Source organism: Pseudonaja textilis, chromosome 4 (assembly GCF_049901715.1).
Source record: "Pseudonaja textilis isolate UNSWEBS1 chromosome 4, rPseTex1.2, whole genome shotgun sequence".
Taxonomy (NCBI): domain Eukaryota; kingdom Metazoa; phylum Chordata; class Lepidosauria; order Squamata; family Elapidae; genus Pseudonaja; species Pseudonaja textilis.
The window spans coordinates 75497071-75513071 of NC_141993.1; the positions used below are offsets into that span (position 1 = coordinate 75497071).

General features: G+C 39.5%; 1 protein-coding gene across 5 annotated transcripts in view; it reads left to right on the plus strand.

Annotated features, from left to right (window-relative positions):
* The window catches only part of SERPINI1 (serpin family I member 1), a 123678-nt gene that overhangs the window by 101266 nt on the left and 6411 nt on the right, over positions 1 to 16001 (plus strand). For all 5 annotated transcript variants that reach the window (XM_087933398.1, XM_087933397.1, XM_026705805.2 and 2 more), the window contains one exon: positions 3492 to 3589. In XM_087933398.1, coding sequence (XP_087789524.1) covers positions 3492 to 3589 — 98 coding nt within the window. The remainder of the gene's footprint in view (positions 1 to 3491; positions 3590 to 16001) is intronic.

Sequence of the window (16001 nt, forward strand, 5' to 3'; positions counted from 1 at the left end):
GAAGCTACTTCAGCTCTGACTCCCCACGATCCTGTCAGAGCTGAAGAAGCTTCATGGATGGGAAGCGAAATGTCTTCAAAAGAAAAAACAAGGAAGTCCAGTTGCCTCCTGAAAAAGCACCTTTGAGACAACTGTAGGGATGGTCATAAATGCAGGAACAAGTTGTAGGTCACTTTTTCAGTGCCATTGTAACTTCAGGTGGTGAATGAGCAAATGGTTGTAGGTCAAGAACTACCTTGTTCCAATTTCCAGTCCCTGCTATGTTGCCCACAGAGCTATGCTTTGCAATTACACTCCCAAAATTGGATAGCATGAGGGGGTTTTGTCCATGTTGTTTGTTGGGATAACAGGCAAAATAAGTAAGTAGGCTTTTAATGTTTTTGCTCAAATCATGTAACATATATGCAAAGAACACCAAGAAAAGGCCATAATGGCAGCCTTGTTGTAGATGGTGTTGTCACTGCATACACTTTTGATTCTTAAAAAACAGGTCTGTTGTCCCAAGAAGTTTGTTCCAAGGGAAAATTGAAATTTTCTGTCCCACTTCATTCTGTTTTATCAAGGGTCCTTTAGGTAGTTGATGTAGAGAGTGAGGAATATGACCTCAGTGGATATATGCAAACTGTTGTCAAGGCAAAAAGGGGCAAAACATGTTGTGAGTTGAGAACATTCAAATAAATATTTACAGATCCCTCACATCCCGGACATAAACTGTTTCAACTCCTTCCCTCAAAACAATGCTCTAGAACACTGCACACTAGAACAACTAGACACAAGAATGGTTTTTTTCCCAAACTCCATCACTCTGCTAAACAAATAATTCCCTCAACACTGTCCAACTATTTACATAGTCTGCACTACTATTACTATTAATCTTCTCATCACTCCTTATTACCCATTCCCTCCCACTTGTGATTGTATGACTGTAGCTTGGTTGCTTGTATCCTTATGATCTATCTTGACTGTTTCCAGGTATGATTTGATTGCTTATTGTATCCTATGACAATTATTAAGTGTTGTTTCTTATGATTCTTGACTCTTGATGAGTGTATCTTTTCTTTTATGTACACTGAGAGCATTTGCACTAAGACAAATTCCTTGTGTGTCCGAGCACACTTGGACAATAAAGAATTCTGTTTGTTTGTTTGTTTGTTTGTTTGTTTGTTTGTTTGTTTGTTCTATCTATCTATCTATCTATCTATCTATCTATCTATCTATCTGCCTAAAGTACTGCAAACAGACACTTCCCCAGTTCACTGAATTTATTATAAGGGCAAGACACACAACACAATTGGGCTTTCAATATTCTGTCCTAGCCAATTTCAATAAAAGTGATGTTAACCTTTCTGTGGAATTAATTTCTTAGTTTAGTCTACCTAGTGCGACTGAGAGTTACCTAATTTCCATACATTTATTTGTGCATGTAATCACCTTAGTCTATCCAAGAGCACCAACGTATGCAAACATATTAGAATAACATGTTACTAGTAATGACATTAAAATTATAGAAATAGGATGCATGCCTCATTGTGTAGTTCTATCAGTGGTGCTATTATGAGCAAATTTAGAATGGGGAAAGCAGACTAGCTGAAATCAGGATTCCTAAAGCAGAAATGAGCATGTAATTCCTCAAATCCTGTTGAAATGCTAAATTCATCCCTTTTAAATATTTTGTACTGCTGGGGGACTTGAATTAAGTGTTGTCTTATACCTGTCATGGCCCTGGTGGAGGCTGACTTGAGAGAGAGGAGGAACAGCCGACAGGGAGTGGAAGTGTAGCTCCGGAGGTTGTGGAGGAGGCTGGGGAAGGGCAGAGGCCGGCTGAGCAATCAGAGGAGGACCCAGGCCCATCTCTTATCCATCCTAGGGCACGCAGGGAGGAAAGGATAAGGGAGAGACATGGTCTACTCGGGAGGAGAGGGCCTTGATACTCTTCATGGGCTGCAGCTGTGACAACTGAATAAGAGGATGGACATGCGTATGGGCGAGCACTGGAAATAAAGCGTGGAAATATCTCTAGTTTATGGTTCCTCTCTGAGTTTGGCGTCCTTCCTAGTGTGTGTTATCTGTGGACGTCCTCCAGCCCTTATCTTGCCTGGTTTGCTTTTCCCCTTCTTCTTGTAACTGTTTGTGTGGGAGTTTTTTATTCAGAGCTTGGAAACAAAGTGAAGGAATAAAAGGGATTTCACCTGTTTTATGTGACTGTGTTTGTTTTGTATCCCACCCTGGGTCATCACAATACCATTGAGAGCTTCCTTTGAAAGACTACACAAGATAATTTTGGGGTAGAATACCAAGGAACAAGAGAAGCAAACTTTCTGGATTCAACACTGCTATTAATAAGAACCTGGGAAGACCAAGAGTAGTGTCAGAAGCTTGCAACTCAACTGGTGCTATGGAGCTGATGAATTTCTGTTTGACTGCCTGAAATGAAAGAGTTTGTTTGCTGTGGCTGGTTTGCTGAGTATTAAGTGAATGAGCTTTTGTTTGTATGTAGATGTAAAAATATTATGTAGCTTTTGGGGGAAGAGAATGAAACATCTCCTTTGCCAATCTTTCTGCAAAGTTGGCTGGTTGGTAGTGGTTACCATGGATTGCCACCCCATCTACTCTTGCTGCTTTGATATGGAAAACAAGGGAATTGAGAGCACATAAAGAATTGCTATTAATAGAACATTCAAATGTTATTGTTTTTTTATTTTGTTGCAATAGAACATTCTTGCTGTTTTGAATTCTCTGAGAATTCCCTGAGAGCAGCCAAGATTCAGTTCTGAAACCATATTCTGGGTGATGGACATTGTTTCAAATTTACAGTTAGTTAGCAGTCAATTTCAGAATTCTTGGTACATTAAACTTAGTTTGCAAACCAATTATCTTCCTTCCTTCCTTCCCTCCCTTCCTCCCTCCCTCCCTCCCTTCCTTCTTTCCTTCCTTGAGGTTCAGGAGTTGAAAACAGCAAGAGATTGTGCCCAGCTTGGCTGTTTGCTGCATATAGTAGTAATGCAGTTTTTAAAAACAAAGCTCTTGTTTATCTTCTCTGTTTCACTGTTCTGCTTGTAACTGCTTTGTTATATTTTTCCCCATGTTCTGTTATAGTGCAGGTTCATGATGCTATTTAAAACTAACTGCATTTCATTTTGCTTTGTACACACAGGCTCCCCTCCCCAAATTTCTATTGACTCAAAGTCCTTTGCAAGGGTGATGTTATATGACTGCAAAACAATTAGTCTCAAGGTATTACTGCAAACAAGACAATAACCAGGAATAAGCTAGTGATGAATGTCAGTTGAATGCATTGTCTCTCTGAGTCTCTCTCTCTCTCTCTTTGTAATGTGTTTTCTCCTGCTGAGCTACCTGAATGCCTTGTAGGCAGTTATTATATTATATTCTTTCCTTCCCTCCCCCCTGTTTTTCTAGCAATAATTTGCATCTTTACTTCTTTTTTAGAGCAAAGGGATTGAAGACTTTCATTCTTTTCTCTCTCCCTCTAGGTTCACAATAGAACAGGAAATTGATCTGAAAGATGCTTTGAAAGGGGTTGGAATTACAGAAGTGTTCAGCCAAAGTGCTGATCTCACTGCAATGTCTGGTAAGCAGCTTTTTGTGATTTAGGTTATTGCAGTAGCGCATTCATTTTCTTCCACAATAATTTTAAAACTTGGCCCAGAAAAGCCTGCCCCACAAATGTTTTAGTTAATTAATTAATTAAATTTCCAAGCCCAGTATTCTGAAATAGGCACAAAGTGGGGGGAAAGGCAATTTTTGACCTGACTTAGGCTGTCCTGCAAGACATTTACCAGCTTTTCCTACTCTGGTGGTCTCTGGACTGTTGGATATCAACTTCCAGAACTTGGAAATTGATGGGAATTTGTTAGTGGAAGTAGGAGTGTCTGGAATGCAGCAATCATCTAGTCCCAGTTTACCAATCCATTTGGAGGTGACCAATTGGTGACAGTCTTTTTTTGGAAATGTCCATTGAACTGTTGGCATAATTTAGGGAGTCTACCTTATTGTGTTGGATTAGAAGACCCAACTCTATTATTCTGTTATTCAGTTGTTTCTCCTTTTTTACTCTAGTCCTTTTATGTCACAGTTCAGGCTTGGTACAGATTTTAAACAAGGTGTGTATTCCCCAGTTTTATTTGGAATAGGTTTTATTATTTTAAAATGTAATTTTTCATTACAAAAGCAGAAAGATTGCTTTCTAATTTACAGCCATTGTCACTATCTGACTTTTTTTTTTTTATTTCTGAAAGCTATTTTAATCTTCCAAATTATATTCTGTTTGCTTTATCTCCACTCTAACTTCTATTTGACTTTTCTTCATAAGCCCTACCTGTCTATCTGTACTAGCTTCAGACTATCTATCTGTTTATCCATCCATCATAGTCCCAATCCTACATACAACTAACTACTTCTCCTTTGGCACTTTATTTATTAAGAAAATTTATATGACCACCCAATTCACTCATGGTGACCCCAGGCAGCTTACAGAAGTAAATGCAGTACAAGTCTCCATTGTCACCTGCTTCAACTGAACGTGACCATTGGAACTGCTCTGGTGCTGCTTGACATCACCAGGAAAGTGTAGTGCTGGCTCTTGTTCATCTCTAGCTCTTACTCTCTGACTTTGGCTTTATGTGAACTGTCTTGACCTCTGGGGCAATTGGCCAATCTAATTTCCTCGGGATTGACCTGGCCTGGTTTGGCACTTTCCTGCAAAATGGCCACCATTCCTCTTTAAATTCCCTTTGCTTCTGTAAGGCAAACTTCTTGAAGCCTTGCATGTCTTGGTGTGGCTGGTTCTTTTTCCCGGTTGTCTGTCTGTCTTCTACATTTCTTGAGTTGCACTGTCTCTTTTTCTCTTTAGCTGGGTTAGCTGCTGATTGGATGGGTTTCTTCTAGTATGACTGACTGACTGCAGGCTCTGGCTGACTTTGATTCCAGTGCCACCAGTGCAGACTGCAGGCACTTATTGAGATTTTATTAAGCCTCCTTTTTTAAATACAGTAACTGCCTTCCATTGAAAGAGAATAACTTCTTAAGCTTTCAGGGGAACAAAAGAGAGAGGAAATTGTGGCATGTAGTTTTGTTCTTTTGCACATACCTTCCCACAGTCAGAGCTCTTGCGATACCTATGAATGTTTACTTGCTGATTATCATGGTGAGGGAATTGGCTCAGGGCTAAGGGCAGGGGTGCGATTCAACCAGTGTAACAACCGGTTCGGTGAGTGCGCACTTTGCACCTGCGCAGAGCATTTGCTACTGACTTTCTCCAGCAATCCCTCTGTGTTAAACAGCTGACACGCAGCAATCCACTGTGCCGCACGAATCAGCTGAGCCTGAAAAACAAGATATAAAGCACAGCCTAGAGCCCAACAGCTGATCGTTGGAGCAAACCGAACCTGTTCACTCCCAGCTGATCCTCGGAGCTACCAGTTTACCCAAACCAGGCCGAACCGGTAGAATCCCACCCCTGACTAATGGGTTGGTTCTTCTTGCTGTCTTTGAAATTCTTACTGAATTATGGATCTGGAGATATTTAGTAACATCTATCTCCTTTCTCCTACTTTTTTCTCAATGTGCAGCTTTACCAAGGTGGTGGTGGGGAATGATTTAAGAATTCTGACCTTTGTTTTTGATTTTGTCTTAAGTGCAAAGTCTTTTCTTCCTTTTTAGGATTAGTCTTCTTTTTCTTCCTGCAGCACACAGTCCATTTTTAACTACAAAATATTAAAACTATCTACACTTTGAACTTCTCTGTAGCTTGTCAATTCAATAAGCACACTGACTGATACTTCCTTGCTTTCTTAATATTTAACCTTAACCCAGATTTTTCATTTTCCATTTTTTACTTTCATAATGAGCTTTTCTAAGTCTTCATTATTTGAGCTAATGAAATGGAAATGTCTGCATAACTTAAAGCATTAGTGTTAATTTTGTAAGTGCTTTTAATTCTTAGTATTAATTTTGATTCCAGCTGTCATCCCGTCAAATCCTACCACGCTTTTAATATATTTCATGCAGAAGTTGAATAGGCATGAGGAGACATAATACATTTTTATCTCGTTCTTTTTCCAGTTCTGAACAATTCTGTTTGTCCAAACAGATTTTACTGTAACAATTGATATCTGCTGTGTTAAAACTGTTTCCAACCATTGGATATGCCTATTTATTGAATGGAGTTCAATTAGGCCTTCATTGTCACATGGCTGCATTAGAAGAGTCCAAATCCCTACAAAATATATTTCAGGGTACTTGCTTTGTTTCAGGAAATAAATGTATCTAAAACTGAGGAAGCTCTGGTTAAACATCTTTCCATACTGGCTAAGGATATTCTTTGACCAAGTTGAATTGACCTCCTTAATGCTAATTCATCCTTTTAATTCTAGCTAATAACTTGCCAAGAAATTGCATTTTGATAGCTTTGCAGTGAAATGATATTGATTCTAGGATATGAGAAGATCAAACACGCAGTTAAACAACTAGTACTATATGTGGAATCCCAAAATGTACAGTCCTCCCTTCCTAGAGAGTAACTTGCAAATACTTTTTTTTATTAAATACCACATCAAACTACAGTTCCAGTATCCAGATAATAACAGATAATCACCGTTCGAAGGGACCTTGTAGGTCATCTAATCCAACCCCCCCGCCCAAGCGGGAGACCCTACACTATTTCTGACAAATGGCAGTCCAATCTCTCCTTGAAAGTCTCAAGTGATGGCACTCCCACAACTTCCGAGGGCAAGCTGTTCCATTGGTCGATTGTTCTCACTGTCAGAAAGTTTCTCCTTATTTCCAGGTTAAATCTCTCTTGTTCAGTTTCCATCCATTATTCCTTGTCTGACCTACAGGCGTTTTAGAAAATAGCTTGACCCCTTCCTCCCTGTGGCAGCCCCTCAAATATTGGAAGACCACTGTCATGTTTCGCCTGGTCCTTCTCTTTATTAGACTAGCCAAGCCCAGTTTCTGCAACCGTTCATTGTATATTTTAGCCTCCAGTCCCCTAATCATCCTGGTTGCTCTTCTCTGTACTTTTGCTAGAGTCTCAACATCTTTTTTATAATGTGGTGACCAAAACTGGATGTATTACTCTAGGTGTGGTCTTACTAAGGCTTTATAGAGTGGTATTAGTGCTTCCCTTGATCTTGATTGTATCCCTCTGTTAATACAATTTAGGATTGCATTAGCTTTTTTGGCTGCTGCTACACACTGCTGGCTCATATTTAGCTGATTGTCCACTAAGACTCCAAGATCCCTCTCACAGTTACTGCTATTAAGCCTGGTTTCACCCAGTCTATATGCATACTTTTGGTTTTTCTTGCCTAAGTGTAGGACTTTACTTTTCTCTATATTGAACTTCATTTTATTAGATATGGCCCAGTGTTCTAGTCTGTCAAGATCCATCTGGATCTTGAACCTATTTTCTTGGGTGTTAGCTATTCCTGCCAGCTTAGTATCATCTGCAAATTTGGTAAGTTCCCCTTCTATTCCCTCATCTAAGTCGTTTATGAAGGTATTGAAGAGTACTGGGCCTAAGACAGAACCTTGTGGCACCCCACTGCTTATTTCCCTCCATGTAGACTTAGACCCATTAAGGACTACTCGTTGAGTACGGTTTGCCAGCCAGTTGCGAGTCCATCTAGTGGTGGTGCTATCTATTCCACTTTTTTCTAGCTTACTAAGAAGTAGGTTGTGGTCTACTTTGTTGAATGCCTTGCTGAATGTCTTTTGCTGGTCTACTAATTTAGTCACTATGTTGAAAAATGAAATTGGCATGATCTGTTTTTAACAACCCGTGCTGACTCCTAGTTATTACTTTACTTGTTTCTAGATGTTCAGAAGAGTGTTATCCTTAACTCATTGGAATGTCCTTCACAGAAAGGAAAGTCTGAAAGGGAAAATCAAGAAAAAAATTATATATTATATTTTATTTCTCTTCATCTTATTTTTATATCCCACCTTTATTTATGAACAACTTAAGGTGGCAATTGTATCTAACATAACTTCCTCCTTCTATTTTCCCCACAGTAATAACCCTGTGAGGTGAGTTGGCCTGAGATAGTGTCACTGGACTAAAGTCACCGAGGTGACTTTCATAGTTAAGGTGGGACTAGAATTCATAGTCTCCTAATGATTGAACCAAAGTCACCCAGTCAGCTTTCATGGCTGGTTTCAGTGTTTTACAGCACTCTATGACCATAACAAACTTAGCTATACAGTTGTGCTTCATTTGTTAATTCTCTTGATTGAAAGATCTTTCCTTTTCCTTTCTGGTTTGATGTTAAAAGTCTGTTTTTAATTAGCATACACTCCTATTATTTCCCAAACATTTGTTCTCCATCATTTCTTGTCTTGGATCTTTTCTTCTTTAAAAATTTGGGCATAATCTTTTTCTGTTGATTTTTGTGATAGCTCTTTTCTGAGATTCTGTGTTCATAATTTATGTACCAAATCTGTTCATAACATCAGTCTTATATTCTGATGGTATGTCTTACAGATCAAATATTTCTGACACATCTACTTTTCTTAATTTTCTCATTCTAACCAATATATTTGATGCTAATAATTCATGCCTGCATGCCTGTTCCAGCTTATTAGTTTTCAGTTGTCTGTCTTTTGTATTCATTATATAAAAACCCTTGTTATATGTGATCTATGTCTCTGAAGATTTGATGAAAGTCTATGTTTAGACAGGTGGGCTAGAGATATTGAAGTTAGGAGAAAGGAGGTAGAAGTAGATTAGAATGGTTCAGTCCTCCTCAGGTGAGAAACAAGGGGAAGGGTGTCACTGGCTGAGAGATTTTCCTCTTGCCTGCTGGATTAGAAAGGGGCAATTGGAAGGGTAAAGGTATGGAAGAAGAAGGTGTGCTAGGTGCTACCAGATGTTCCATTATATTGTTTTGTTGTGTGATAGACCTCTTTGAGAAGGGGGTGGAGGGAGAACAAAAGATGGAGGCAATAGATTCTGTAAGAAAGGAGAAGGTAGGCAAGAACATCATGGACCTGGTGATGGACATGGAAAATATGGTAGGAGGCAGGGACTGGCTCTTCTTGGGAAGGTTGCCCTGGTATTTAGCATCAGTATTACATTCCATCCTCTTGGTGCTCCATCAAGGGCTTGGTCATCAAAACTTCACCATCCCTGAGTTTTGTTTGTGCTTCTAAATCCCAGATCAGTCTGTAATAAGATATTCTTCATCCACATTTTTTAGCAGAGAGTTCTTCTCTAGGGAATGTGGTTGACTGTAGAGATAGAGTTAGGCAAGATCCATTGCCAAAGTACAAGCAAAAAACTGAAATTTTAAGTCCATAACAAGCAGAAAATATGCAGAACCCCAGACACACACCTACTTAATTTACATAAATATAAGAGGGAGAGAAAATACGGTGTAATGAGACGTGTAAGGTGGTTTTTAACTCTACGATGTAGGGTAGACAGGAACTAATTGGCTAAAATTACTTTTATTGAGAGTGGCTATAATCACAAAATCTTGGTGGGATTCCAAAGGGAATTTAGGATAGTTCCTGAAATTCTGATGCATGCTTTGGCTGAAAAAGAGAAAGAGCAACTCCAACTGAGTATGTTTAAGAGCCTCCCTGCTGTTATTTAACATCTATATGAAGATATTGAATGAGGTTATCTGCCAACGTGGGATTAAATTTTACTAATATACTAATGACACTTAGTTGAATATCTTTGTCCTGGAGCCACCCAAGTTATTCTGTCAAACTGCTTTCCCAGCATTTGGAAGCAATGCGGTTCTGAATGGGGAAGAACATTTTTAGCTCATCCCTGAGAAGATTGACCAACTGTGGGTTTTATAGCTTATAAATTTGATAACTAAACAAAGAAATGACTATGATTCTGATATTGTTTGGCAGGTGATATCCAGGTGTCAAAACTGTACATATTTCACTTGAAGCAGTTGTTGGCATTGAAAAAGAATTATTTTCACTTGATTAACCTGCCTCCTGAATTATTATACACTGCACAGCACATATATTCTCATAATTTTTAGTTTCTTCATTTCTCTACCATGACATTTCAGTCTCTTACCAGTGTCCTATTTTCTTTCTGATGTTGCTCTTCTTTGTCTTTGAATTCCTCAGTATATTCCCCCTCCGTGACTGTAGTGATGAGTACATAACCTTGTCTTCTGATTCTGACAGAAGTGATACTGTCATGAATTGGGCTACAGCCAAGCATATACTTAACAATGACCTTTATGAATATCATCAACACATCATTGCTTCATACAATTTAATACTTAAATAGTGCATCTGATTTTAAATGCTGGTCCATCTAAGTTCACTTATTCCTAAAACATTTAATTTAATGTGTTCTATTTTCACTTTGACGATGTCAACATTCTGTCCATGTCATCTTTAGAACTTCCAGATCTTCTTCCCCAGTAGATAGAGAAATGGCTTATGACCTGGGCAAGTGAAGGGCAGGCAGGAATCTTATCATCTGGCATCCAACCTTATCTCTATATTTGAGGCCTGTCCACACAGTAGTCTTGAAAACAGTGCAGAAATAGAACATAGAGTAACAGGTTGGAAGGGACCTTAGAGGTCTTCTAATCCAACCCACAACTTGAGTAGAAGACCTTATACCATTTCAGATAAATAGTTATCCAGTCTGTTTTGAAGCTTCCAGTGATGGAGCAACCACAACTTCTGAAGGCAAGCTGTTTCATTGGTTGATTACTCTCACTGTTAGGAAATTCCTCCTTAATTCTAGATTGCTTGGTTCAACATGACCTTCTTTGTGGCTTATTATTGGTGAATGTATGCTTTCATTTATGATGGCTCTTCTTAACTATCTTGAGTGTTGTTATTAAAATAAAACCTAATGTAAGTAGTTGTCCTCCATAAATAGCCATAACATTTGAAGAAATAGATGGGGGGGGGGGGAATCAAACCTTCAAGAGGATCACTGTCCTAGTGACATTGTCTTTAATGCTCACAAAATGGGGTGATCTGGCATTCATTAAGAAGAATGGGATCACCCCCTCTTCTAAGAGCTTTCAATAAGAGCCCTTGGGATTAATGAGTATCTGCCTACACTGTCTGGGTTTTTAACAAGGCATTGGTCATGCTTGCCACTGGGAAACTTTCAATTTCCCATCTCAAATGAAGCCTGGCCGAAGTACTTCTTATGCCTCTCAGTTATGCATTTTCTCTTTTTTTTTTTCTATGCTCTTCTCACCTGAGGTTTGTGCCATAGGAATTTGTAGTAGAGCCACTTCTGTAGCTTGGATTCTAATAATAGGTCCTCTTGATAGGGAAGCACAATGCCAACTGGAGGTATCTCCTGGGAAGGCAAAGAATTTCCAGATTTTGAAGTTTCTTCATCTATTCTCTGAAAGACTTGGCCTTATGCAGATTTAAGTCAATCTTATATTCCCTATTTCCACAGTATTTTCTAAGAAAAATACGTTAAAAATAAGAAATTGTGTAATTAGGAACACAATCCATTCTACACTGATTGGGGTTTCAACTCAATTGATATTATGGTAGGATCAGTTTGGCATCAGTCAGTCAGTCCCTAGACCCTTGTTTAACCAACTCTCTTTGACCTCACCACTTTCCAGAGCTGTTGGGATTGCCATTCCCATTCTTTAATGGTGGGAGTCTTCTATGCCTCCTGCAGGACATAGAAATAGGACAAAGGATGGAGGGGATCTAGTCTTTTTGCAGAAAATGTTATCTGCATTCCCATTCAGTTTAATGAAAACAATTTTTAAAGGATGTGTGATGCTGTTACAATGGATTATTTGTAAAGTACTCCAGGAACCTATGGGAATGAAAAACCTATGGGAATGAAAAATAGAGCAATTCATCTTACTTTCTACATCTGCACAGAACGCTGTTTGAAACTTTCTAAAGCTTGCAGAATTGATCACCCGAAGCTATCCCTCACATATACTATACCGCTAGGCATACTCCTGCCTAAACCTTCTTAACAGAATAATAGAATAATGGAGTCGGAAGGGTCCTTGGAGGTCTTCTAGTCCAACCCCTGCTCAAGCAGCAGACCCTATACCATTTCAGACAAATAGCTGTACAATATCTTCTTAAAACCCCCAGAGATGCAACACTCAACTTCTGAAGCCAAGCCATTCTACTGAATAATTGCTCTCACTGTCAGGAAATATTTCCTTCTTTCTAGTTCTAGTAATAGTAACTAATTTTCCATTAGTTTCCACTTATTACTTCTTGTCCTGCCTTCAGGTGTTTTTGGAGAATAGGTTGACCCCCTTCCTCTTTGTGGCAGCTCCTCAAATATTAGATATTTATTAGCGCCCCTTCAAATATTCTTAATTTGTTTTTTAAAGATCACAGTTAAAAGAGCACAAGCAGAATTTAATCTTATGGGCATAGTTATCAAATCCAATTGGGCAATCCCAAAGTCTGTTTCTGCTGCAGGACAATAAACAATGTCTAACCTGTAATAGTCCTGGTATAGCCCTCAAGTCCCTCAGTGATTTTCTTGGAACAGATTTTGCTTTTACATATTTTGATCCTTTCCCCATTGATCAAGGTCCTGTCATAGATCAATAGAGATTAAACTAACTGAATTCACATCAAACCTTTTGATATCAGCAACTATAGTTTGCCCTGTTGGTTAATTTTTTCCCATCGTCATTATCTCTTGTTTTCCAAATGATCTTGATTTCCTCTCCATCCATCATGGACAAGTCTTCAATTCAGATCTTGGTTCTCTTTGCCTTTGAGTTTGGAGAATTTGATTCCACTACCCCTCCAGGACAACTATAACAAGATATATTGACATGTTGGAAGCTTTCCATAAGGACTTTTTCACGCAGCTAAATGGAAATCCTTTGAGAACTTCATACAGAAATAGTAATTGAATCCTGCACAATATCAGATCCATTTTTATTCAGGTGAAGAAGACTTGGCTGTCTCTTCAGTTGTATTAGAAAGCGCGGCTGGTATCCATGGACAGTAGCGTTTACCTGGGCAGAGTTAATAGAGGGTCTGAGCCATCTGCAATTTGGCTGCTATTATGTAGCAAACTCCTGTTCCATTATAGAAATGGGTAATTGGTGGATCAGATACTGATCTCCACACTTCCACCAGCCACAGTCATCAATGGCTGATAGCAAAGGTTGCTGGAAGTCACAATTTAGCTCCTGTTTGCCGGAGTTAACAATTGTACTAGTTTAAGAACCAGCAGTCGTAGAGAATCCAGGAAGGATGTCTCCTTGTCAGCTTTCCAACAATGTTGGACTAGTGGCTATTGTCAGAAAAGATTAAACTTTGCCTCGATTCAGCTGAGCAGTTCTTATGTTTTACTTCACAGCCTTTTTGATTTAGCTCTTGGGAAGTTGGTGCACCCAGGCACAGGAGGGGGTTATAAAGCACACAAACCCAGCCTGGTATTGGGCTTGCACTTTTCTCCCAGGGGTGAAGGTTTTCCTGAAGATTTATACCACCTAACTCCCTCACCTCACAAAAAGCCAGAGAAACAACCCATTTTAGTCAAACAAATTAACTCCTCTGCTATTTAAAGATCAAATTATTTATGCAGGAATGTGGAGCTTTAAGCACAGAAAAGATTAATGTGCTCTAGGGTAGCGCCGTTAATTTTTCTTCATGAGCAAAGAAGACAAATCTAGGTATGGAAAAGGTTGCTTATGTTTTGCTTTATGAGACATAATATAGAGCGGCGCTTTGGAAACCACGTTGTTTAAAATTTCTGTAGCTCTGGTTTACTGCAGTACACCCGTTTCCTTTATTTTCATTTTTTCATAAAAGCATGTTCCCTTTTTAATTACAACAAATAAAAAAGTAGCGGTGTTATATCTTCCCTGCCCTGTTTTTTAATTGGATTGGTCTAATCAAGAAAGCCATTTTCAATCACTCCCTCTCCCTCCCTCCCTCTCTTCCTCTCCCTCTCCCTCTCTTTCTCTCCCCTTCCCCCTCTCTCCCCTTCTCTCCCTCTCTTCCCCCTCCCCCATGTGTGTGTATAAAAATAAACAAGTATCCTCAATTTATGACTGATCACTTAGCAAGTGTTCAGAGTTACAATGGACTCCCCCCAAAGTCTTTACAGCCTAGTCCCAAAATTCTAACAACCGCTTTGCCCATGGTCACATGACTTGCATTAGAAGCATTTAGCAACCGGCCTGTATTTGGGGCCTTTTTCAGCACCCCACAGTTACATGTCTGCAATTCACAACATTTTTGCCAAAAGCTGGCACTTGCTTCCAGTTTTCGTCAAAAGCGCCCCATATCAAACAATGGGTTCACTTAACAACCATTCACTTAACAACCACCACAAAAAAGTGACATAAATTTGGGTTGGTCACATGGGTGACCCACATTATGACCTTCATGACTTACAGGCTCAATTAGAATCCTAACTTGAGGTCTGTCCATATATTCCTATTTGTGAGGTATATTCAAAGTGTTGGTTGTTATCCGTGAGGCCTCCCATAAAGTTTAGTGTTCAATTATATTATTGTATTATATTATAATTCTGCCCATCCAGGCTAGTTGTTGGCCTCAGGGGTGGGCTTCAAAAATTTTAGCAAAGGGTTCTCTGCCTGGTTGCTGAATAGGCGTTGCCATGGTGGACATGGCCTAGTCGGCCTCTTGCACCATGGTGGGGGGGGGGCTTTTTACCCTCTGGAGGCTTTCCTCAAGCCTCTGGGAGGGCCTCCCCAGAGGCTCTCTGGAAGGCGGAATCAGGCCCATTCCCAAACTTCCGGGAGGAGGCCCGTTTTTTGTCCTTCCCAAGCCTGCACTTACCTGCATACAAATCGGGCCACGTGGGGACTCGGGAGGGGAGGGGTGGGTGGGGCGAGCCAGGAGTGGGATTTGGGGGTTTTCCGAACTGCACAGAATCGTAGCTAGGGGCTCTCCTGAACCTCTGCGAACCCACAGCAGTCCACCCCTGGATGGCCTGTTGAGAAAGCCACCAGTTGAAAGATTGAATGGGAGAGGAACAAGGTGATAGGCGTTTTTGGTAGCGAATCTCACTCTCTGGAATACTGTCTCCAGAAGTACAGGTAGACTCTTGTTGCTTAGGAAAACCATTTTTGTTATTATTATTCAGTCAGGCTATTGACCCATTGTATGATTTTTGGATTACCATTTTTATTACACTGAAGATCATTTTGTATGTTTTTTTTTAATTATTTTTCTGAGGTTTTTTTTCATTGTGCATTACTCATAATCCTAGCGAATAGCGCAATGTACAGATATACAAAAATAAATTACTATTCTTGGATTCAATCACCTGTTCTCTTGAGGTACATCCAGACTTCAGCCTTTCTATAGTGATAAAGCTTTGTCTTCTTATATCTCTTATTAGATTTGGAGGGACCTTAGTCTATGCCCAGCTCTATGTCAGTACCGAAATGCCTTTGGCTCATCTTGAAAAATTAAGCAGTACCTAATTAGTATTTACTTGAAAGATTATAAAGAAATCCTTAAAGGCTAGACTGGAAAATTGGAGAATGTCCTGGGAAAAGAAGTAATCAATTATTTCCATGTCATTGCCACGGATAGGTTTATGTTGTGTGTGCTCCTTGGTGCTTTCTGATCTTGGTTATTGAAACATCTGCAAGGAAACAACCAAGCTCAGAGAGCACCAAGGAGCTCATAGTTCAACACTAAGCTTGAAATATTCTCTTCTATGAATTCAGTGTGAAGGAGAGTCAAAGCTTATTATATCTAGTTGAATAAAATAGATTTTCAGCTATAGGAAGCACAGCTTGAAATGCTACAGAGTTAGAGTAGTCCAATGATGGACAGAAGAGATTGCTGAGTGTTTTGTAGCACATCACCATGAGTTTCATTATTTAGCACAGTTGACTAACAGAACCAAGATCTGACTATGTTCGGGTTGCCAAAAAATAATGCATGGGGGGAAAAACAGAAATGGATTTTCACACAAAAAAAGTTTTATGACCTTGTTTCTTATTCTGAAAGTGACAAATTTCTGGGCTGTTCATTTGCTC